General features: G+C 48.9%; 5 protein-coding genes, 1 long non-coding RNA gene and 1 pseudogene across 8 annotated transcripts; 2 read left to right on the forward strand and 5 right to left on the reverse strand.

Moving 5' to 3' along the window:
• Positions 1 to 95: 95 nt before the first annotated feature.
• On the reverse strand, positions 96 to 2981 carry LOC100830337 (galactoside 2-alpha-L-fucosyltransferase). The gene is made up of 2 exons (XM_010238596.3): positions 2309 to 2981; positions 96 to 1709 (listed from the first exon to the last, which is right to left on the reverse strand). The coding sequence occupies exons 1-2, from the start codon at positions 2583 to 2585 to the stop codon at positions 280 to 282; spliced, it is 1707 nt and encodes a 568-aa protein (XP_010236898.1). The 5' UTR covers positions 2586 to 2981; the 3' UTR covers positions 96 to 279.
• Positions 2982 to 4801: 1820 nt separating this feature from the next.
• Positions 4802 to 10712, reverse strand: LOC100830642 (galactoside 2-alpha-L-fucosyltransferase). Of its 3 annotated transcripts, none has more exons than XM_003573003.4 (2): positions 10248 to 10712; positions 4802 to 6516 (listed from the first exon to the last, which is right to left on the reverse strand). In XM_003573003.4, the coding sequence occupies exons 1-2, from the start codon at positions 10567 to 10569 to the stop codon at positions 5018 to 5020; spliced, it is 1821 nt and encodes a 606-aa protein (XP_003573051.1). In that variant the 5' UTR covers positions 10570 to 10712; the 3' UTR covers positions 4802 to 5017. The 3 variants fall into 3 exon arrangements, with proteins under 3 accessions (XP_003573051.1, XP_010236083.1, XP_010236080.1); XM_010237781.3 differs by lacking the exon at positions 10248 to 10712 and adding an exon at positions 8483 to 8612 and having other exon boundaries at positions 4802 to 6543; XM_010237778.3 differs by lacking the exon at positions 10248 to 10712 and adding an exon at positions 8483 to 9047 and having other exon boundaries at positions 4810 to 6516.
• Positions 8194 to 9287, forward strand: LOC112271509. Its single transcript, XR_002964594.1, has 2 exons — positions 8194 to 8332; positions 9045 to 9287. It is a non-coding gene; the product is annotated as an uncharacterized LOC112271509 (long non-coding RNA).
• Positions 10713 to 11396: 684 nt separating the features above from the next.
• LOC100830953 lies at positions 11397 to 13057 on the reverse strand (annotated as a pseudogene).
• A 2664-nt stretch (positions 13058 to 15721) lies between these two features.
• LOC100835639 (putative lipid-transfer protein DIR1) lies at positions 15722 to 16469 on the forward strand. Its single transcript, XM_003570525.4, has one exon. The coding sequence runs from the start codon at positions 15850 to 15852 to the stop codon at positions 16159 to 16161; it is 312 nt and encodes a 103-aa protein (XP_003570573.1). The 5' UTR covers positions 15722 to 15849; the 3' UTR covers positions 16162 to 16469.
• Positions 16470 to 16870: 401 nt separating this feature from the next.
• Positions 16871 to 20250, reverse strand: LOC104583874 (probable fucosyltransferase 7). Its single transcript, XM_010237782.3, has 2 exons — positions 19814 to 20250; positions 16871 to 18749 (listed from the first exon to the last, which is right to left on the reverse strand). The coding sequence occupies exons 1-2, from the start codon at positions 20064 to 20066 to the stop codon at positions 17239 to 17241; spliced, it is 1764 nt and encodes a 587-aa protein (XP_010236084.1). The 5' UTR covers positions 20067 to 20250; the 3' UTR covers positions 16871 to 17238.
• Positions 20251 to 21834: 1584 nt separating this feature from the next.
• LOC100831259 (zinc finger BED domain-containing protein RICESLEEPER 2) lies at positions 21835 to 23176 on the reverse strand. The gene is made up of 3 exons (XM_010238597.1): positions 22662 to 23176; positions 22324 to 22547; positions 21835 to 21899 (listed from the first exon to the last, which is right to left on the reverse strand). Exons 1-3 carry the CDS (start codon positions 23174 to 23176, stop codon positions 21835 to 21837), a joined length of 804 nt encoding a protein of 267 aa, XP_010236899.1.
• Between the last annotated feature and the right edge of the window lie 426 nt (positions 23177 to 23602).

Consider the following 23602-nt stretch of genomic DNA (forward strand, 5'->3'; position numbering starts at 1 on the left):
TATGGATCGGACAGAGTACCTTTTATATATGAAATTCCCAGTGCAATCATATCCTTTAGGGTATAAGATGTGAAACATATAGAGGGACAAGGAGATTACACTAAAATTGAGCATAGCATGCATTCAGAAGTTCATGCCAAAGCATCCATATTACCCAAGTCAGGAAAGGCTTTGCTGTTGTATAACAACAAGAAACAGAGTTGAATCTATACCATGAAACTACACATTTTGTGGATTGTACTGTACATATAGGAATGGGATAGAAAATACGCACCACACCTACAACTCACTCTGATCAACTAGCTTAAGCCCCCAGCTCATATCTTCACAATGTCTTACATGCGGAACAATTTTTCCCGTATCAGCTCCCCTCTTAGCTTTGCAATCATAGAAAGGTGGAGCATGAAAGCACGGTTCCATGGACAAAACTTGACGGCAAGGTGGATCAGGGGCAGTGTGGTTTTCAGGCTTGAACAGAAGCCATGGCTTCAAACCACTGAGACCCTGGGCAACATACCCAAAAGTTGACCATGCACTAGTGACCATAACATCAGATAAGCTCAACAGATAAATCTCTGCCCACGCTTTCATGTTATGCATTTTTCTGTCTGACTTCTGATGTTCCTCATGACTTGGCTGGTGGAAGCTAATTACCTCACCATTCGTGGTTGGATGTTCCCAGTACATGTTTCTGAATTTTTCATAGTATCCTGAGTTTAAAGAAGTAATTAGAACAACTTTCAGTCTGGCATTCCTTTGTGAGACAATTGGCTGTTGAGTATGAACCTCTGGCAACAGGTGTTCCTTCAGCGTGCATGCAAGGACCTGATCAAGGACATGCTGAAATGGTCCGGTTTCAGTATCAAAGACTCTGATTTGGATACCCAACTTTTCATCAGCTCTAGCAAGATAAGAATCATAGTATCTTGTAATCATGCCCCAGACGACATTGCTAGGGTGAAACAAGTAACGTCCCAAGTGATGGAAAACAACATCTTTCTGAGGAAAAAGCCTTGTGAGTTCCTCTTGGTATGCTGGGATCAGGAAAAGTGAAGGTACAAAATAATTGTCTGATTTAAGGAACAGCCATGGGATTGTTTGAAGATATTGCTGATTGTCTTCACAGAAAAAAAGCTTATCATGATGGCCATAGTCATGAGCCAAATGAAGATAGAGAAAAGCAGGGTTAGAATGAATAGCTTTATTTTTTAGCATCTTTCCATAACTATCAGGAGAATCAATACTGAAGTTTTTGAACTGCTTCATAGGGAAATCTGACGGTAAGAGCCATGAAGTTCCAAGAAATGGTTCACATAAAAGATCCGCAGTGCCATTATCTCCATCAACAAGTAAGACTCTGTTTGTAAGGATGGCATAGAGAAATGCCGAGGCAATTGTTAAGATCCTGTTCCCCAGTCCACTGTATGCTATCCATACCAAATAGTTGCAGCCCATAACCTTAACAGCCTGACCAGAGTTAAGCTGCTCAACGGCTTCCTTGTATAGTTCAGTATGTGGACCACACTTTTTCTGCAGAGCCTCATGTTCCCGTAATCTTTCCAGAAGGTAGGCAGAAGGAAAGTGGGAAGATGTTTTACGATACAATACTGATTGGTATCTACTTAGGCAAGATTCTTCATCAAAACCAGGAACCAACAAGCCACCAAGTAGTTTGTCCTTGACAACTTCCGCAGATCCTGTAGTGCCATCTTAACAACAGAAAAATATATTGTATCAGTATACCAGTACATACATGAGTTAACTACAGAAGTCAAATAAAAATCCTTGTCAACATGATCTGAAGTCCAAATTCGATCCACACACCGAGAAACAAAAACGACAATCGTAATGCACCTTCAGTTAATGCTGTAAGTTTTTCAGGTTTTTTTTTCCATTGCACCTAAACCACATATTGCAGTGTCGTTGGTCCCTCAATTCATAGCTTTTCTTCTTATGCAAGTAGGGTCCGCTTTAATCAGAACCTAGCAGTCTCTGTTTCGAAAGAAAAAAAAACAGAAGAGCCTAGCAGCTTGCAAGTTGCAAAATTTCAAAGTCCAAAAGCTAAAAATGCTACGGCAGAAATGCAGTGGCATGAGCGAACAAGCCATGGAGCCCAGACATTAAAGGCGTTACCCATGCCATCCCAGAAACGCAACGCCGACATTGATAGATTCCAGTACTAGTGTAGTAGTACTCAGGGAATTCAGAACTGACACAAAAACGGTGGTCCAGGAGACCAGGAGCAACGAAAGACAGAAACGGGAACAGACGATCGAGCGCAGAGTATCCGATCGTTTGTCTTACGTACCATCATCTCGAGGACGACGAAGAAGGCGCAGATCATCGGCGTCAGAGAGCCCGGAGGAGGAGTCGGCGTCGTCGAGGAACCCACGGCCCCTCCGCGCCGCGGAGCACCCCGCGAGCAGGAGGAGGAGGAGGACGCACGCGACGACCGCCGCCGCCGTCGTCGTCTCCGCCCCTGCGGCGGCCTTCCTCCCGCGCGGCGATGCCGCCGCCGCCAACGACGACCCGAGCGCTCCCCCGTCTTCCTGCGGCGAGCGGCGGATCCGCTCCTTGAGGTCCATGGCGGATGCGGGGATGTGAATATGTGGCGTGGGCGCCCGAGTCTCACCCAGGGTTTTTCTGCTGCGTCCGCCTTCCTCCGCGCCGCCTGGCGCTGGGGCGCACGCAGCGCAGCGGAACAAAGCGGCAGGGGTCAAAAGTGTGGCACTCGTCGCGTCGTGGCTCGACGGGGATTAATAATGTAGGGGCAGGGCTTCAGATGGTAAAAGAAAGAAAAAAAGGAAGGAGGCGGTGTCGTCGGTGCGGCGATGTCGGTGGAATTACTGGGGCTCCTGGGCCTGGCGGCGTGGAAACAGCGGAAGGCATTCGCTTTCTTCCTTTTTTGCGGCACGGTATCCTGGCTTCTGGCGGGATGATGCCGTGCGACCGTGCCTGCCGGGGTTCCCTGTGCGGGGCACCGGAATCCGGAAGGCGCGCGCGGCTCGCCGGGTTTGGCGTGTCGCTGAGTTGAGCGTGCCGGATGATGCGGCTGTGCCGCGGTGGTGGGTTTGGTTCGCTTTGGGGTGGCACCGACGCTCGGGACGTGCCACGGGGAGCTGTTGGAGGCGGAAATACAAAATGCGAAAAGAGGACTCCAGACTTTCATGCATCTTTTTAATTTTTTATGCTCGAAATTGGAGTAGTTGATGTCACAAATTTGGAGTAATTATGTAAACGCCAATTATATGCTAATTCCTCCGATTTTAAATTGTTGTCAAAATATTACATGTATCTAGGCGTTTTTTAAGAATAGATAAATTCATATTAGGGCAAATTTAAATCAAGAATTTAGGATCAGACGAGAAAGTGAGTATTTTTTTTATCCTAAATTATTGTTGTTGTTTTAGTTCAAATTTGAACTACTACTTGATTTAGGTCGCAAAGTCCATGCTTATCATGTATCATCCATGTCGATGTTGGTTATCTTTATGAAACTGAATGGTTACTGCTAAACGAACTGAAATCGATCCGGTGGAGTGTATAGAATGCACCGTACATGCCAGCCTCGAGGTAGACCACGCTGACCAACTTGAGTTGTTTACTGTCATGTTCTTCTCGGGAGATAGGATGCATGCGGAAAAAGTCCCAAATAATGAAGTTTACTAAAAGTGTGAACAGCAAGCAAGACCAAGCCCACACGCTCGGACCGATATGTAAATTGTCATCCCAAACGCTGGGTGCACAACATGACAGGATCACAGGAATAGCGGTAGATCAAGTATATTTTGCTCGAAGATTTGACAGGTAAACTACACGGGGAGCTTTTTTCATTAGTGGATTCGTACTGATCTTTTCGATTACGGGTAGCTGTACTGCTTCATCTTTCTTGAATGGTGTGCGGCGAAATTAAAGCCTACCGATCTACAGAAAACTGCAAGGGAAGATCTTTTCGTTCCAAACTGCAAAATATATTCCCTCCGTTCAACAAAAAATGTCTCAAGTTTGCCGAAATTTAGATGTATCTAAACGTGTCTTAATGTATAGATGCATTCAAATTTAATTGGAAGGAGGGTGTAACACACGACATGTGCAAAAAATATTGGCCCAATGAAAACATGGATCAAATGCACCAAGGAAATTAAATAACACCGTGGATCAATTTTTTTTCTGTAAAATATAAGTCTAACCTACTTCATCAGCAAACTCATGTTTGAAAACTAGCAAACGTGGCACGATCTTAGCAGATTGTATTTTAGACGTGCTTGTTACAAAACCACATACAGATAGCAGGAAAAACAAAAATTGTGCGTGCCTTGCCCATCGGAGCTCTTCGTGCCTTCGTAGTTCTCAGACAAGACGAAGGTGAGGGAAAGCCGGAAAGGTCGTCACGACTCACGAGAGGATTTGTGCCTGCCGTGGCGTCAAAACTCAGAACCCGGCCAGAAACTCGCAAGAAAACACGGACATCGATGTTGGCTACTCCAGGTATAAGAGATGCCTCCAGGTATCACATTGACCAACTGGAGTTGTTTAGTGCCATGGTTAGTCAAGTTTACTGAAAGTGTAAACAGCAAGCAAAGCAAGACCAAACCAAATGGTCGCAGGTAAAAAAAAAGTAAATTTACCGTCAACAGCGCTTGAACCGTTATTTTGGATGAAGCGAGACAATTAGACACAAAACGTGTGGTTTTGCGGACAATAGCAAAAGTAGGAGCTCGATGAAAAGAATGTCTCAAAACGTGTAGTCTGTGAAATTTACTCCACAAAGAAAGGCTGTCGCAGGTCAACTGCACAGGAATTTGTCCGTTGCAAAACTGGAAATACTCCGGGAGTTATAATGATCAGAAAGGTAGTAATTCTTTCCCCCTATGTATGGCCTGTCTTTACACTATCTACAGTTGGATCAAATGCACCAAGGAAAATAAAATACACTGTGGAACATTTCTTTCTGTAAAAAAAATAAGTCTACCCTACTTTATCAGCAAATAAATGTGTCAAAGAAAAACAATTACAGTTACAGCTGGGTTTGGTTTACAATCTTCAGCCCCCAGCTGACATCCTCGCAGCGCCTTACGTAAGGCACCACCTTGCCCAGGTCCACGTTGTCCCTCTTCGCCTTGCAGTCATAGAAGGGAGCATTGTGGAAGCATGGTTCAATGGACATGCCGCGGCCACAAGCCGGATCCGGCGCGACATGGTTCGTGGACCTGAACAGGATCCACGGTGTTTTGCCGGCGAGGCCCTGAGCGGCATAGCCAAAAGTGGAGAAGCCGCTGGTGATCAGCACATCGGTCATGCTCAGCAGGTAGATCTCCGCCAGCGCCTTCATGTTGTGCTTCTTGTTCTTCGACTTCTGGTACTCCTCGTGGCTCGGCTGGTATACTTTCACGGTGGTGCCGTCGACTGTCTGGTGCTCGGAGTACCTTTTCCGGATTTGATCGCTGTACCACGAGCTCAAAGATGTAGTAAGCACGGCGATTGTTTGGTTCTTACCAGCTGTTACCGCTGCTGCTTCAGCAGTTGCACCGATTTCTGGCAGCAGCTTTTCATTCTGAGCACATGAAAGGATCTGTTCTAAAATGTGTGGAAATGGGCCATTTCTTTGCAAGATGCCTTTTGTTTCATATATTCTGATCTGAACTCCCACTCTTTTATCAGCTTTGGCAAGGTAGGCCTTGTAGTATGCTGTCACTGAATACCATATGTCATTTGTCGGGTGAAAAAGATAGCGTGCCAAGTGATGGAAAACAGTGTCTTTCTCGGGAAATAGCCTGCTCAGTTCATCCTGGTAACTTGGAATAAGGAACAGCGATGGCACAAAGTACATATCAGTTCGCATGATCAACCACGGTACACCTTTCAGGAACTGCTGGTCGTCTTCACAGTAGAAAAGCTTGTCATGGAAACCATAGTTGCCGTCGAGGTAGAGGTACACAAAGGGAGGCCTAGCGCCAACTAAAGATCGATATGTGTTGCCACCGATGACTTTTTCCCGCAGCATGTTGCCATAGCTCTCTGGACTGCTCTGAGTAAACTCATCATAGTTCAGAGGGAAATCTGAAGAAATTAACCAAGAAGTTTCTGGGAAAGGCTCGCAGAAAATGTCAGCAATCTCCTTGTACCTGTCCACCAGCAAAATCCGGTCCGTAAGGAGCGCGTAAAGGAATGCTGAAGTGATCTCGAGCATTCGGTTCCCCAACCCAGCGTGAATTATGAGGAACAGATAGTTGCAATCTGTCGTGTTGATGCTTTGACCGGAGCTCAGTTGTTTTAATGCTTTGTTGTATGATTTTGTGCCCGGACCACACTTTTTCTGCAGTGCTTCTTGTCTCCTTAACCTCTCTATGAGATATGCAGAAGGTACCCGCGCGGCATTCCTGTGATAGCGTGCAAACTGGTATCGGCTTCGACAAGATCTTTCATCAAATCCCTCGATGAGAAGACCACCCAAAAGTTTATCATACTCAATTTGGGCAGATGGAGATAGATCATCAGCTATATCATCTTTCATATCTGAAGAAGATAAGTTGTTTTAAGTCACTGCAACAAAACAGTATAAGGAGAGGAATAAAATAGTATTTTTGGTTTGCTGCTGCATCTTGCTCCAAAAGATAGTAATGGTAAATCACTTGAATTATTGCTTTTCTGCAGTGAGATAACCCTATTTTCCTTTACTCCCATAACCTAACAATCACTTGAATTACTTAATAGCACGGTAGAATTTCCGGACATGGAACTAAAAGCATCAGGGAGCACTGCAAGTGGGCTGTACCAAGACAGAAAGGACTAACAGAAAGAGTAATTATTCCACAAATGGCACTAAAGAAAAAAAGTTCCTAGCCACTTGAAACAATTAAGTATGTGGATCAGCATTTTGAATTGCTGGCTGGTTGCTCTTTCATTTCCTCATTAAAATTGCTTGCGAGTTGCAAGAGATCGTGCAGCCTATTTGGAGTCAATAATTCATTAGGATTGTGCAATTCAGTGGACTGTAAGATGAGAAGTAGTTCTTTGATGTCCCCACATGCAGTGGGGGGAGGGATACAGTCTAAAATTGGCAGTTGGACAAAAACCTTTTCCAGCAAGATCTTTTCACGAGCCATGCCCCTGCACCCTTACGTGGACTTATATCAACAGGCGTGCTTATTTCAGTTAGTATCCAGAAAACTAGCAAAAGGTCAAACAGAGATTAAATACATTCTCTTGCCTTTTTAACAGATATATAGCAGATAAATAGTATATTGTGCAGTTTAAGTGTCTACTACACTCGATTTTTCTATGGTTGTTAGTCTCAACCTATGATTCTAATACCCACTGGCTAAATGTATGCGCGTTGCTACGAAATAAAGGGTATATTACATTCATGAGTTGTTTTAAATATTTATGTGCTCATATTTTCCAATTTTATGCTAAATAAGAATTCTCTCAAAATATTTATTTGAGAAAAAAAATTACCTCAAAGGTGAGCATATGTCAAACCAACCAACTACAATCAGGAGATGGCGATACATATATGTACCACATCGAAAGTGTGGTAATCAAGTGATTGTTTATCAAACCACAGGGTTGTCTCATTAGGGTGAACAGACGATCACCAAGTAAAATCTTTATAAGTGTAAAGATAAAGAAGTAACAGAACAAATTCTATCTTATCTACCAACCACTAGAACAAATTCCATCTTACCCTCCGACCACTGAGAACAAGTTCCACCTTATCTATCGACCACTTCTGTGTTCATCTAGAACTCTGCAAACTTTCTACCCGCTCAATAGAAAGCAGACCCGTAGTGTCAAAGACGCGCACTCATCTATCATGAGTTCTTCTAATGGGGACCACAGATTAATTTGTGTAATCTCGATTAGATGATAACTACAACCAAGCCACGTTCCCCATGTCACTTTATTCTTGCACAGCTTCTCTCCGATCTGCCGCTGTGATTGGCAGGAAGCTGATTGATGCCTTGCTGGATATATATGCATGTTCGTGACACTAAAAGCTGCTGGATGCACCTTCAGACTCTGAACAGCTAGCGGCCACAAGTGAAAACTGGAAACTCCATGCGGCAAAATTCGCCCATGTTCAAGCATCTCAGAGATTCTATATAAGGAGGTGCGCACCATCAACCGATGCAGATCGGCCGGAGGGGATTTTTAATTCTCGTTATCTACAGCAACACATCCTTGTTATCAGCGACATTAGCCAAACCAACCAACACAGGCTAAGCTTGCTTGTGCCGGCATCATTCGAGGTCACTGACTGACACGTGGGCCGCTATCCTCTCCTCGCAGTGAAATTGGAGCTCAGAACCTTCCAGTATTTAGGAACGGAGTAAGTAACAAGTTCTCATGTTGCCTCAATAGTGTATATATATTATGAATAAACACTGTTGAGCTACTATTATCCGGCGCGGCAAGGCGCGCTTACCCATCTAGTAAATTTGATACGGCTCCAAATGAAAGGCCACCAATACACACGTACCTCGGCCGTCTCCTTCCGGCGGGGTATCGAAGATCCACACCGGCACGGGTCCCGCCTGCCACCGCTGCAGCAGCAGCAGCGCCGGCACCAGCAGGAAGCACACGCCCAGCGAGGCGCGCGCCGAGGCCAGCACAAACCCGCCGCCGCCGCGCCGCGTCTGCTTCGGCGCCGCCTCCAGCTGCTGCCGCAGCGGCACCCGCCCCTCGCCCCCGCCGTTCCTCTCCATGTGAGAGCTAGCTCGCAGCTCGTAGCAGCCCAGCTGCCCGCATGAGCAGCCACTCGTTGGAATCGCTAGCTCGTGGCTCTGTGCTGTGCTTTAATTTTGGGGGACAGGGACGCCGGACCGGACAAGGACGATTTGGGCGGCCATCGTCGAGAGAGTACCGAGAGAGAGAAGCAAGTTGCGGGAGCAGAGTAGTAACTGGCTGGGGAAGGCGGTGCGTGGGGGCTACTGGCTGTTGGCTGCTGGGCGCGCACTGGAGCTCATCGAGTCTGTCTGAATATATCTTTTCCGATATCTTTTTTGCTGTATTTAACTCTTCTCGGCCTCACTTGCCTCCAGCGGCCATGTTATTTTCGGCACCTCGGGTGCAGCACACACACACGAAGGCGGCAAGACTCGGCACGACTCATCTTTTCTGGGACTGTTTGCGTCTGCTGCCCGTTCTCGTGAAATCCTCTGTCTGAGTGTCGTGTTCTCAAGACTGTACTCTTCTTCCGTGCAAAGCGCGTGTGCACTTTGTTGCAGAGCGAAACTTTCTTCTCTTATGAAAACAGCAAAAGTACTGCCACCACGGTTTTACTCTGTGAATTACTCGCTGAATCTACGAGCTGTGTGTGGCACCCCGATTAAAAGTTAAAGCACCACGCGGCAACGTGGACAGGGCTATAGCTCCAGGGTTGCCAAAACTAAAACCAAAGAGTACTAAAAGAAGGCGATAACAACAAGGCAAAGACAGAAGGTGCAGATTCCCAAGAGGGAGAACTTCGATGTTCCGGCAGCCGTCCGGTTTTGTCTAGTTTTGGGGTCATAGCTGCATGTGTTGTCGTTTTGCCGAGACAAGGCGAACGGAAATTAACGTCAGTTTTTGTTTGGTCTGGCATGACATCCACGCGGATCCACCTACTAATTAAAACCTCCGCTCTATTCTATTTCCATCCCATGAGCAACTGACTGTGGAGACTCGATCGATGAGCTGGGGTGCCGCTGGCAAGTGTTTAGAAAATGGCGTATGGCCGGCAATGTTTGGACCTTCTGTGGGTAACGTTCTCACCCAAATTTAATCAGACCTTTTTGGGGTAATTAATCATCTCTGCATTTAATGAAGCATATATGATTTCACATCTAAACCCATCAATCATATACGTCAGCCTCTAAGACAAGAGTATTCTATACGTACTGGCCTATGGCGTACGGGTGCGCGCGATGCGACCAAGTCCAGGTTGGGATTAGGCGGAGCTGCTCCAAAAGTCCAAATAGTAGAAAACTACCAGCAGAGAAGGCAAGGGGGACGAATCTGCTTTGCAGATTATGCTCCAAACTCTCCCATCTGATCCCACTAGCTCTTCCAACTTTCTGTTTGGAAATGACACAAACGCCATGGAAATGATCCCATCCATCCCTGACGAAATCAAAATCAACGACTAGAAACCATCTGATCGATCGTGGGGCATACTCAAGCAAGCAAGAAAGACCAATTAATAGAGGAATTAATCACGAGTGAATGGGGTAGCAGCAAGCAAGCTGTAGGAATTAATTAAGTACCTTGGTCGTAGTCGTCGTCCATCTTCGGGAGGTCGACGTCGAAGAGCAACGGCGAATTGGCGGCCCGCCACCACTGCAGGAGCAGGACGCCGGCCGGGAGCGTCAGCAGGCAGAGCACCAGCGCCGCGCGCACCGACTTTCTCCGGAACATGCCCGGAGGCCTCGCCTCCTGCTGACCCACAGCGGCCTGATCCTCCAGGCCGCCGCCGCCGCCACGCAGTAGTCGCAGGCGCTGCTTCTCCTCGTGCTGCCCGTCGTCCTCGTCCAAGCCGCCGTTGTTGCTCGCGCGAGGCCTGCTGCTGCCCGGCTTCTTCTTCTCCATCGTCGGTCGAGCTGAGCTGCCTCTGGCTCAAGCTCTAGCTGCAAATCGGTCTAATAGCCCCTCGTGGACCGCTCTGTCTCTCGCTCTAGAGCCTTTTTCTGCTAGCAAGACTGACGGCCTGTGAACCGGCGGTATGGTCAAAGCTGGATGGCGTGGTTCCGTGGTTCTGGTTCAAGAGCAATTCTCGCCAGTGCGTTTAAAATTATACCCGAACGTGACGTGAGATCCCACGGAGTTCTATATATCCCAGATTCCGAGGAGACGAGACAGTATGTACTACCGTGTGCTCTTAATTAGTCGGCCTCAACTAGGTATCATAAATTTCAAGCTGTGATCAATCCAGCTGACCTAGGGCGATTTGTTCAGTCGATTGGGACAAGATGGGGGTGAAAGTGAATGATGCAGCGCGCTCCGCTTGTAGCGCTGTCGGTCAATCAACGAGCAGCACAAGACGGCAACACATGCTTCCCGGCCGGCCTTCTAGCAGGAAGAAAAGGGGCGAATACAATAAATATATTGCATAGAACCATCGATTTTGGGGGTTTAGGTTAGGAAAGCCCGTCATTTTGATCTTCTAGAACTATCAGGTTTGATGTATTCTGTTGCTCCGAGCTGAAACAGTCGAGTTTATGAGTATAAACCGGTTTGCAATGTGGGCCCACCGGTCAGGCCATTTGGGTCCTGACAACGGATCTCGCCAGAAAGGAGGCCACGAATGTGATGGCGGTGGCGGAGGCATCGATCATTTTTTTCCTTTTTCTTTTGAGGACAATCGATCATAAATTTCAAACTGCATTCCAGCTGACCTAGGATGATTTATTTGGTGAATGGGGATAAGCTGGGAGGCCCATTTGTTTCGAAAAGAAAAAACCTTCACCAGACAATTGATTTACTTGGGCCAAGCATCCAAGGCTCAAACAGTACGCTTTATTCATGTGGGCCAAGCCCCAACTTCCACTACGTGGCCACACGACGCAGAGACGCACGCCGGCTCAGCGGGCGCCTCCGGCCGCAGCAGCACCCACGGCCGCGTCCCGGCCAGCCCGTGCGCGACGTACCCGAACGTCGAGACGGCCGTCGTCACGATGCGGTCGCAGGAGCTCAGCAGGTACATCTCCGCCAGCACTCTCTGGTTGTGCCCGCGCGCCTCCGTGCGCTGCTCCCCCTCGTGGCTCGGCTGCTGCACCGCCACGTGTCCCTCCACGGCCCCGGTACGCGCCGCGGATCCGGTCGTAGTAGCCCGAGGTCAGCGACGTCACCAGTATCGATGTCAGCTTCTTCTTCTTCTTCCTCCCGCTGCCCGGCGGCACAACGGAGGAGTTCTCGACCTTGGGCAGTAAGCCCCGCTGCTGCTCCGAGCACCGCATGATCTGGCCGTACATGGCGTCGAACGGCACCGGCATCTCCGGGAAGACTCGCACCTGGAGGCCGACGCGCTCGTCGGCACCGGCGAAGTCGTAAGCCTTATAGAAGCCACGGACGACGATTCCCCACACGGCGCTGGACGGGTGGAAGAGGTACCGCGCGAGGCGGTGGAAGACGGCCTGCTTCTCCGGGAACAACCGCGCGAGCTCGCGGCTGCAGGCCGGCATGAGGAAGAACATGGCGGCGAAGTACACGTCGGACTTGACCACCAACCACCTGAACTCGGCGAGCACCCGCTGGTCGGCCTCGCAGAACGCGGCGTCCGTGTAGGACTGGATGAGGTCCAGGAACACGTACGCGGGCAGCCTCTCGGCGGTGTCGTTCAGCGCGCCGGCCTGCCGCATGTTCTTGTAGCTCGCTGGCGACGACATGGTGAATGTGCCGTCGAAGTCGGTGATCGGGAAGTCGTCGTGGGCGGGCAATGTCCAGGAGCTGCCGGGGAAGGGCTCGCAGAAGAGGCCTCCGAACTCCTTGGGCGAGTGCACGAGGAGGACGCGGCCCGTGAGGAGCGCGTAGAGGAACGTGGAGGCGAGCGCGAGCATGCGGTTGCCGAGGCCGTTGAACGGCGTCCAGACCACGTACTGTGTCACGACAGGGCCTTCGACTCCTATCGTACTTGGGCCACGACGCAGAAGGCCCACTGGACGTTATGATCCAGCCCAGTGGGTGACACACTGAGAGAATACTTAGTCCTGCAAGGATCTGGCTTGAGAGCCGTCGAGAATCTGTTTACCTGAAGAACCACTCACCTGTATCTCCTCTGTAACTGAATTCCCCATCTCAGAACCTTGTATCTGAACAATTGGCCTCAAATCAATCGAAGGTAGATCGGGAACATAACATAGTGGTATCAGAGCACTTTCGATCCTGGAAAAGCCACGTTATCTTACCAAGCAGGCGAAGCTCATCATGACTCAGGAAGCTGCCATCGCGGATTTGGCCTGTGCCGGGCCTCGTACCGCCTGAGGCGTTCCACGAGGTGGGGAGACGGACGGAACGGCGATGGAGTCCGGTAGAGGAGGGAGAACGCGTACCGGGAACGGCATGATTTCTCGTCGAATGCCGGAGACAGCAGACCGCCAGGAGGCGGGCGTCTTGGTCGTGCGCCGGCTTGTTGTCAGGTGATGCCGCGGCAGCTGCACGAGTGCACGACACAAGGCCTAAACAAATCAGTAGTAGTAGCATACTGTTTGAGCATTACCTCGCAGAAATGCATTGATTTTGTGTTTTGCGATCGAGAATACCGCAATGGATTCATTCATGCACTGTTATAGTACAGCGATTGCACTTGCGCTACCTTTTCGTATGCGCAAGTTCCAACGTTCGTCGTCGTCGTCGTCGACGCAACAAAAAAAGGCCTGACGACTGACGAGAAAACCAGTAATACGATAACTGATTGGACGCGATTACAACAACTTTTTAGTGCTTACCCGGATTTTGCACGAATGCCGTCCCTGGCAGCATGGACGGCGACAGGCTTCCGCCCCGGCCTGTGCCAACAAACACCAACACGAGCAACGCCATGGTACGTACCCAAGATCCCGACAACGAACACCTCGTGCGCGGGCGCACGCCACGGTCCCGACCCGGCCGCCTTCTCGCTGCCACCACCCCTCGCCCCGGCGTCGCCGCCGTTGGCCGCCTTGAGCGCTCCTCTAGCCGTCTGCGCCCTCTCGGCATCATCCATTACCATTGCGCTTCTCTGTTCCGTGGACGCCTATGTTTCAGAATGATTTACATCGACAGTTCCGCACGCAGGTCACGCTTTCGTTCAATCGATGTTCCTCCCAGAATTAAATTACTAGCGGAGTTTACACTGCGCCGTCCAGCAGACGCTGCCTGGCACTGGCAGCGGGAGTCAACGACCTGCAACGGAATCGCACGTCGATCGCCGGGTTCGCGCCTCTGTGACCGTGCCTTGCGTTCCATTCTCTTCTCCCCAAGTGCAGCCGTGCAAAGCACGTGACATGAAACTCGTGTACTGATGTAGTAGCAGTATACTCCTACAGCAGAGGATAAATATACGAGGCGCGAAAGGAATACGGCGCACGTGGAGGTTGCTGCTGATCTGATACGGCAGGCATGGCGTAACGGGTTGGGTTGAAACGGACACTTGCCATTCTAGTCTAGCTGGGTCGCATGTGCACGGAGACGAAACTGACAGGTCGTTAATGGAACGCATGAACGCCCACACTATTTTTTTCGGGGTTGGTAGAACGTACCCCTGGCAATTGCAACAATGAAGTGTAATTACTTTGGACTTTTATAGTGGAAGAATTTAGGAATTAGTTTGCACTTTCTAGTGTCTGTGTGCACAATTGACCAATCCATGTACTCACTCCGACCATATTACTTGTTGAAATATTACGTGTATTTAGACGTCTTTTAAACATAAATACATTCATATTTGAACAAAACTGAGACAAGAAATATGGGTCAGAGGGAGTAGTAGAATTTAATGCCTACATCTCAATTATGAGATTTTTTTTTTTGCAACCATCAAGACTACATAATTCTGAATTATTCCCTTTGTTCCATAATTCTTGTCTTAAATTTGCCTAAATATGGATGTATCTATTTTTAATATGTGTCTAGATACATGTAATATTTCGACGAGAATTATGGAGCGGAGGGAGTATGTTGTGCTATCTCTATTTTTTTTATTGAGAAAAGTATATCATTGGTCTCTCAATTGACACCAAAGTCTAAAATGATCTCTCGATTCAAAATGGTAAAATTTGGTGTGTCTGTTGGCAAAACCGGAAACCTTTAGTCCATCCCCTGGTTCTAGACGGGTTTGGCTGGTTTCGACTCCAAGTGGCATGATTTTTTAAAGAATTTTCCACGTCGAATGTCATGATGTATATAGTTCAGAGACCAAATGTATGAAATCTCGAGTTCAGTGACCATTTTCTAGAAGGATGCTGGTGTTATCGATGCATTTGACGTGAAAAAATCAGGAGAAAACTGTTTCACATGGAATCAAAATCGTTCAAATCCAGGAGAGGAACAAATATATGGTTTTGTCATTTGAGATACCAAATCTATACGGTTTTGAGTTGAGACCCTTTATAAACTTTGTTGCCAACCGAGAGATCAAAAAATATTTTTTTATGAGAAAAATGGGAGGAGCTCTGCCGTTCAATTAAGTAAAAAAAAAGAAAAATATTTTTATAGCATTATAGTACACATATACAACATTGCAAAAATTCTTTCGCGCAGAGAAGGATACGTGAGTAGATAAAGTCACGGAAAAGGACACTGCCGATCGTCTTTCCATTGCCGTCGGTCGCTGGCAGAAGTACTGTCGCCTAAATATCGGCAAAGGACAAACTCTCGTGACAGAGCACCATGCGTGCTGAACGTTTGGAATCACGCCAAACCAAGATGAATGCTGCTTGAACTTTGAATCCACGGCTACAAATCCGATCGACGGCCGTGTCAGCACATTCGGGAAAAGGCTCTGTCGGTCTCGGGCTCTCAGCCACAAGCGCCGGCCGGAAAGGCTCTCAGCCACAAGTGCCGGCCGGTGTGGGCCGGCCGGCCACCGCGTCGCATGCAGCAGCCGGTCGTTCATTCATCCCGTCTCCCGTGAACCTGATCGCAAGTGGGAGCTAGCGCTGACATGATTCGTCACAGGGTGACAAACCAACAAGAGAGCTTCACGGGCTTAACAGACTTGCAAGACCCCAGCAGCCGAAGAAACTCCAAACCCCCACGGTGTATAAATACCACGACGTGCGCACAAACCTTTGTTCATACCCTCCAATCAGCGAGAACAACACTCCAATTAATCATCCTCACACCAAGCTCAGGAGCTCTCAGGAGAGCCGGCCAGCAGTGTGTGTGTTCGAAATGGCCAACAACAAGAAGATGAAGCTGGCGTTTGCTGCCCTCCTGGTCCTGGCCGTGGCTCTCGCCGCTGCCCACGCCGTGTGCGACATGGACAACGACGACTTCATGGCGTGCCAGCCCGCGGCGGCGGCGACGACGAGCCCGACGCCGCCGGACCCGTCGGCCGCGTGCTGCGCCACGCTGGGGAAGGCGGACCTCAAGTGCCTCTGCTCCTACAAGAAGTCGCCGTGGCTCAGCCTCTACAACATCGACCCCAAGCGGGCCATGGAGCTGCCGGCCAAGTGCGGCCTCTCGCCGCCGGCCGATTGCTAGATATATCGAGTTATCGACCCAACGGTCCACCACTCAACTAAAGCTGTGCGCTCTCTATACATCCTCCTGTAATTGATGCGATAATAATGGCTGGAGGTATATCCGTATATGTGCTACTAGCCGTATGCTGTGTCTTGGCGTGGCGTACGTGTGAGAGTGAAAGAGTTTGTTGTCATGAACGTGTGTGTGGTTCTGACTTGTAACCAGGCCCGTGGTTATTACTAGTACTAAGTGCTCGCCTACACTCCGGGTATCAATTGTCAAGGATTTGCTTATGATTTACAGCAGGCTCGCAGCATACTCTTTCAGTCTGGAGACGCATTTTGGCCGGTCAAGTTCTAATTTTGGTCGCTATTTATTTCTTATGATAGTATGTCGTATGAAAGAAACAGAGTGGCAATGGTGATATTCCTTCGCTCGTATTGATCATGTCCTTGAAATTCGACCAGCACCCCAGAGTTAGCGAAACTTCGCCGTGATGTAATGCAAAATCATGATAGGAGTTCACATTTGGTGGAAACAACCGCAGCGAAACTCCTCGAGGTCGTCCGTCAACTAGCAGCCCCTGATAGAATGAATCATCTCCTTTGCCGCACCTGGATGCGTTCTACACACTCCCATCCTCCTTCCCGGAAAAAACACACACTCCCATCCAAGCATGACCGGAGCTACGTTATACCTGCGGTGTCACTCGACACCAAATCACCAATGACCAAATCCCCTTCCAACAACACTGTTTTTTCCCCCAGCTGCTACAATCGGATGGTAAATAGTACTCACTCCGTCCCATATCAAGTGATATCCTATTACATGTATCTATCTAGACGTTTTTTAGGTGTACATACATCCATATTTGGACAAATTTGAGTCACTTAATATGAGACGGAGGAAGTACTGGTACTACGCAGTTGCGATCTATGTATTCCTACACATATACCCGAATTATTTTTACAACGAACGAATTTGAATGCAGTAAAGAAACGTGCACATATAGGCCCAGGGAGGGAGGAAAAAAAGAGCGTAATCACGCAATTTCCTGAACGTGAAATCGAACCGAACTGAACACGACGCTCCTGGTTAGGTGTCGAACAGCTTGAGACCGAAGCCCACATCCTCGCAGTGCCGGACGTACGGCTTGACGGCGGCTACGTCGACATCTTTCTTGGCCCTGCACCCTAGGATGGGCGGCGAGTGCAGGCAGGGCTCGACGGACGTGGACCGGACGCAGGCGATCGCGGACACCTCCTTGTCCCAGTCCGGGCGGAGCAGGATCCACGGCTTGACCCCCGCGAATCCGTAAGCCACGTACCCGAACGTGGACCAGGCGCTCATGGCGATCTTGTCGCAGTAGCTGAGCAGGTAGATCTCCGCCAGCGCCTTCTGGTTGTGCTCGTTGGACGTGTACTGCTGCTGCTCCTCGTGGCTCGGCTGGTACACGGCCACGATCTCCCCCGTCTTGGTCGGGTTCTCGTAGTACATCCCCCGGATCTTCTCGTAGTATCCCGAGTAGAGCGACGCGATCAGCACGGCCTTCACCTTCTTCTTCTTCTTCTTCCCTGCGTCCGTCGTGTTCGCTGCCGGCTCCGCTGTGCCGAGCTCCGGCAACAGCCGCTGCTCCTTGATGCACCTGACGAGTTGATCATACATGTTCTCGAACTTCACCGGCTTCTCCGGGAAGATCCTGATCTGGAACCCGATCTTGTCGTCCACTCTAGCAAGGTACGCCTCGTAGTACCTGCTGACGATCCCCCACACTTTGTTCGTCGGGTGGAAGAGGTACCTTCCCAGGTGATGGAACACGGACTCTTTCTCCGGGAACATCCTCGCCAGCTCCTTCTCGTACATGGGGGTCAGGAACAGCGCCGGCGCGAAGTAGCTGTCGGATTTCAGCAACATCCAGCTGAACTTGCCGAGCAACGCCTGGTCGTCGTCGCAGAAGATGTTGTCCGACAGCCTCAGGTGGGTCTGTTCCACGTGGAGGTACACGTACGGCGGCAGCGACGTCGAGGCCGGTTGTTTGCCGCTGCGGATGACGCCGTTCTTCAGCATGTTGACGTAGCTCTCCGGGGCGCCGACGTGGAGCTTCTGGGGGTTGCCCTGCGGGAAACCCCCCGGGAGAACCCAGGAGGTGCCCGGGAACGGCTCGCAGAAGAGTCCTTCCTGCTCCTGCGGCACGCTCATGAGCAGGACCCGGTCGGAGAGCAGCGCGTAGAGGAAAGTGGAGGCGATGGTGAGCATCCGGTTCCCGAGCCCGTTGCAGGGGAACCACACCACGTACTTGCACCGGGATTTCCCCCCGTCCACGTTGCGCCCTGCCGCGAGCTGCGCGATGGCTTTCCGGTAGCTCTTGGTGCCCGGGCCGCACCGCTTGTGGTACGCCTCGTACTTCCGCAGCTTCTGCACCAGGTACGGGGAGAGCTTGAAAGGGGAGGGCTTTCGGTAGAGAGATGATTTGTACCGGCTTTGGCATGAGGATTCGTCGAATGCCGCGGAGAGTAATCCGCCGAGGAGCTTGCCTTGGGACGGCGGCGATGGGGATGTGATTGTTGGCGCCGCGGAGACATTTTTCGGAGGAGCGACGACGGTTCCTGCAGAGGAGTTTAGCTGAGTGGTTAAAATCTGTCATCTGTCAGTTAAAAAGGGCAAACGGCGTGCATGTCAAGAACAATTTGTACTGTAGAGAATTCAGCAATCAGCATTACTGTGAAGCAATTGCCGTCGTGCATGATACTACAAACAATTCAGCTCAACTAACGAATCAAAATCATGCACACCTGTTCCAGCTCTCACTGAAAACAGGAAGAAAGTAGTCCCAATTTCAGGCCAAAATACAGAGTAGAAGTTCCATTTCGAGTTCATCTTAGAGTAGACCCCCTCACTTTGGAGCCTGAGTAGTTTAAGAATTTACTTTTATGGAGCCTCACCCAGATGCTTTAAGAATAACAGTACACCTTGTCTCCAAAAGCCAGGGACCACTCGAACCAAAGTCCTCTGCACATTACGGGGGAGCAGGCCACCGACATTGTAGCACAAGCTATCCCTTTGGGAGCAACAGTGATGAGAAAGGACAAGATCCGCGAAACGGATACGCCGGCGTCACAGCGCGATTGCATGAGGACGGTACTGTCGCCACGACTCCGAAACTGAGCTGACTGTTCAACGCTTCAACTGCACTGCTAGCTGGGATCTGATGATCTGATCCACAAGATTGCTCTACTACACTTGTAGAGTAGACCAGTGATCCGAGAAAGGATGGTTTTGTGCTGTGCCAGACCGAGCTGGAGTAGATCTGTAGTTCTTGCACGAAATTCAGTGATCTACTAGATGCGTTGGGGTTGGCCATGGCTATAACCACTTTTAATGCCAGTGTAATACTACTAGCACTAACGATGGCATCCTCGTACTTGCTGACAAAAAGCGCCAATTTCTGGCCACTTTCGCAGAATGGGGTAAAGGCTAAAGACACAAATTTGCTCACGACATTTTTAGCTCTGCTCGTTCATAGGCCAACCAACCCCAGTACCCCACCCAGGAATTCCAGCGCGTACTAACGGTCAACGATCGTGTTCCTCTGCCTTACGTGGGACGCGATCTTCATAATTCAGAGGCCGAACAATCAACTGAGTGCAGAGGAAAAGTAGCAGATGCTTACTTTTGGGCGTGGCTGGGCCGGCGCGGGGCACAGCATGGCGACCGACCTTGGGGATGGAGGAGGAAGAAGAAGCTACAGAGGGGAAGGCGCTCCAGTGGCCGCCAAAGGCGAAGGCGAGGAAGGGCAGAGTGATGAGGAAGCCGAGCAGCACCATCTCCGGCCGGACGGCGCCGCGCCACCCGGCGGCCGGCCTCCTCTTGTCGTCGTCGCCGTCGGCCGGAGCCCGAGGGCTCCGCGCCCGCTTCACGTCCATCTCCCTTCCTCCTGCTCTGCTTCTAGCTTGATCTCCTTTTCTTCTTGTGTGTGTTTTTGATCCGGTGTGCGTTTGGTGGTTTTGCTTGTGCCGGCTTCTATCTCTCCCTAAGCTTTGAGCTGGTCAAACCGTTGAAGCTTTAGGTAGAGGCTCGAGTCGAGAAGATGGAGGGAACGAGCGAGATGGCTGCGATGCCGACGTGTCCCGGGTGCACATAGACTTGCCAGTTGCCACCAAGTAGCACTTGGTTTCTGCGATGGACACTGACATGTGCACCCACATTTACCAGCACTTGACCATTATTCTATGCATTATCGTCTCGCCGGAGTTGTTTGAGCTGATTTTCCTCTGCTGATACCTGATAGCCTGATTGATTCATTAGTTGGACATGGCAAATTGGTAATAGGAATGGGGACTGGCGAGCGTACTTGTTCTTACTTTTCCTCGACTCTTTTCACCAGTTTATGAATCATGTTGTCCTATTCTACACGGCTTGAAGAATAGCTATCGCCCTTATGTAGAAAACGTTTATCGGGGTAGACTACTAGACTTGTAACCTATTCCTGGTAACGCATGATTGCATCGTTCCTCCTTTTCCGGGAGGTATATAAAAGAGCACCAGTTGATTGTCTCCGGCCTCCGGGTTCCATGCATCGCCATCCAAAGGGCCATACGTGTCTCCATCCTTCGTTGCCCCCAGGCCCCCCCACATGGCGTTGTTTGGCTTGTGATATGGACTTGTACAGTTGCCCTTGGAACTAGTGCATTGTTTCTCTTTTTTCAGATGAACCGGTGGATCGCAAGAAGACGCACGCATTCAGGTTCATGTGGGTTGATTCTTACACGTACCGCGCGTATACTTTTAATTCAGATTCCAGAGATTGATGTGGATCGGACGTCAGGCTTCGCAATCGCCATTAGCCGTGCTTAAAATTAGATGGTGGTAGGTGGTGGTGGAGTATCTATCAGGGCTAATGGTGAAAGGACCGTGGAATCTTTCAATGCCAAACAGGCCGAGCTAAATGGCCTGATTAATCGGCCGTACATGCGAGTTGGTACTTCGCCATTCGGTTTTTTTTGGGCCCCGACAAAACCCAAAGCCATAGCCGCCACGAGCAGGGGTGCAGCTGGGACGGGCTCGTCCCGCCAGCACAGCCGTAGTAATATTATACGGGATGCTGGTTGTTGTCCGCGTCCCGCGAGGCTCGATCCCGCTGGGATAGGTGGGTTCGGCAACGTCGGCTTGTTTATCCCGCAAAACCCCGCATAGGTGTTGTACTCAGTTTGCTAATCAATATGCATGCAATCCGTCCGCATTGCTGCTGCGCACCGCTTCGTGAGAACTCACGTGATGAGGTGCACTACCGCTGGTGTACACTTGATTGCAGAACATATACAACAGATCTTCATATACAATTGCAGACCAAAAACATTGTAGGAAATGGTTTAAGAGAAACAAATGAGTGTACAGCAAGTACATGTAGGAACAGTCTATTTTACAGACATATCGAATTACAACCAACAAATTCTGGAATTACTCTCATTTTGCCCTCATTTTGCAGGCCAACCAATAGCTCAGTTTCTTCACCTACTGCTGGTACGGCTACAACCAACAATAAAATGAACAAATTCTTGAATACTGAAGTCAAGATGTAGCGCAGATTTTCAAATTAAAAACCATGAGATAGAAAGCCGTTATAATGGTATTGCCAGAAAAAAAATCTGCACCTACTGCAGGCCAACCAATAGCTTGGTTTCTTCACCTAATTTATGCAGAATTTCCATCCGTGTCATAGACAAAATCTTCAGTAATGGTTTTCACAACAGCAACACCTGCATCACAATTCCCATTTCGTTATGTTATTTCATTATTACAATAGTTACCAATGCAAATGACAATATTGACTTAGGAAGGGGAAATTATCTGGTCTCATCCAATCTTGTAGACAAATAAGTGCATTAACTGTTGGGCTCGTAAGGCGACTCCTATAATCACTTATAACCCTGCTACCCATAGAAAATGCAGATTCAGACGCAGCCGTGGATGCAGGGACTGCTAAAATATCACGAGCCATACGAGAAAGAACAAGATATTTCTGAGAATTGAATTTCCACCATTCCAATATGTCATAACTTGTATGCACCGGAACAACATCATCTTTCAGATATGTATCAAGCTCAGTACGCTTTGTGCGACTCCTCTGCTTTTGACCAATGTGTTGTGTCCAATCTGCCCAACGGTCATGGCAATTTTCACTTGTCTCCATTACCTCCACATCGACACTTGGTCCATCATCACATGAAGAATAGGCATTAAATAGTTCCTTAAATGCCCTCTTCACAGCAATCATATATGTCTGTCCCTCTATCTCAGCATCATCTTTCAATTGGTATTCCAAGTATTCATACTTGAACCGCAGGTCAAGTATGACGGGAACACAAATTGTCAAGTACATGAGCTTCCAATACTTCATAAACTTCCTTTTCATTTAATGAACCATTGACCGAATGATAGCATTGGGATGTGTAGCTTCATTTTCCAAGACCTCCTTCACCTTCCAAAACTCATGGAAAACAAGATTGGATGTTGGATACAAGGAACCTGAAAATACCACCGTATCATTGTAGAAGACCTCTAAGAGGGTGACCATCTCTCTAGCCAAATTCCATTGCTCAGCTGAGGGAGCACAAAGATAAGCAGGGTCTTGAATATCTAAAGCATCAAATGCTCTCTTAAAGACTAAAATAGTCTTCATCATCAAGTAGGTCGAGTTCCACCTAGTGGTAACATCCAAGCACACACTCTTCTCATATTCAATGCCTTCTTGAGCTACAATATCTTTAAATTTTTGTCTTCTTGCTTCGGAGCTTCGAACAAACAGCACACTCTCTCTGATATTATTGATAGCTGCAGACCCAACTTTTAAGCCATCTTGTACCATCAAATTAAGAACATGAGCAGCACAACGATGGTGTAACATCTCCCCTTTTCCAACTAGAAGTTCCCATCCTAGCAGATTGCTTTTCACAAAGTTAACCATCGAATCATTTACTGATGCATTGTCCAACGTTATGCCGAAGACCTTATCCTCCACGCTCCATTCAGTCATGGTCTTCAAGATAACATTGAAAAGATTGATTCCATCATGAGGGGTGTCCACACTAGTAAACCTAATGATCCTTTTAGCCAACTTCCATTTTTGTCTATGAAATGGCAGGTTACGCACATGTAACCTAATCCTTGGTTGGAAGACCACAAATCTGCTGTCAAAGATACTCTACTTGTTGAGTTCTTTAAAACATCCAGCAGCTGTACCCTTTGCTCCTCATACATGGCCAAGCAATCATTCTTAATAGTGGTTCTGCATATTGGTTTGAATGACGGATTTAAGCTAGCTACAAATCTCCTAAAGCCTTTGTACTCAACAATACTGAAAGGTAGCTCATGCAATACTATCATCCTAACGAGTTCTTTGTTTGCTATATCTTTGTCATACTTAAACCGCTTAGAGCTGGGTGAAGTGCTATCAACCGTT

The sequence above is a fragment of the Brachypodium distachyon genome, chromosome 3 (assembly GCF_000005505.3).
Source record: "Brachypodium distachyon strain Bd21 chromosome 3, Brachypodium_distachyon_v3.0, whole genome shotgun sequence".
Lineage (NCBI taxonomy): Eukaryota > Viridiplantae > Streptophyta > Magnoliopsida > Poales > Poaceae > Brachypodium > Brachypodium distachyon.

Bases quoted from the DNA above. Each gene is read 5' to 3' on its own strand.
- LOC104583874 (XM_010237782.3), bottom strand. From the start codon at position 20,066: ATGGACGTGAAGCGGGCGCGGAGCCCTCGGGCTCCGGCCGACGGCGAC. The intron at 18,750-19,813 runs GTAAGCATCTGC...ACTCCTCTGCAG, and splicing joins CGGCCCAGCCACGCCCAAAA to GAACCGTCGTCGCTCCTCCG.
- LOC100835639 (XM_003570525.4), top strand. From the start codon at position 15,850: ATGGCCAACAACAAGAAGATGAAGCTGGCGTTTGCTGCCCTCCTGGTC.
- LOC100830642 (XM_003573003.4), bottom strand. From the start codon at position 10,569: ATGGAGAAGAAGAAGCCGGGCAGCAGCAGGCCTCGCGCGAGCAACAAC. The intron at 6,517-10,247 runs GTACTTAATTAA...TATCTTCTTCAG, and splicing joins GGACGACGACTACGACCAAG to ATATGAAAGATGATATAGCT.
- LOC100831259 (XM_010238597.1), bottom strand. From the start codon at position 23,176: ATGACTGAATGGAGCGTGGAGGATAAGGTCTTCGGCATAACGTTGGAC. The intron at 22,548-22,661 runs GTATCCAACATC...TTAAATGAAAAG, and splicing joins GTGGTATTTTCAGGTTCCTT to GAAGTTTATGAAGTATTGGA. The intron at 21,900-22,323 runs GTGAAAATTGCC...ATTGTGATGCAG, and splicing joins TGTGGAGGTAATGGAGACAA to GTGTTGCTGTTGTGAAAACC.
- LOC100830337 (XM_010238596.3), bottom strand. From the start codon at position 2,585: ATGGACCTCAAGGAGCGGATCCGCCGCTCGCCGCAGGAAGACGGGGGA. The intron at 1,710-2,308 runs GTACGTAAGACA...TCTGTTGTTAAG, and splicing joins TCGTCGTCCTCGAGATGATG to ATGGCACTACAGGATCTGCG.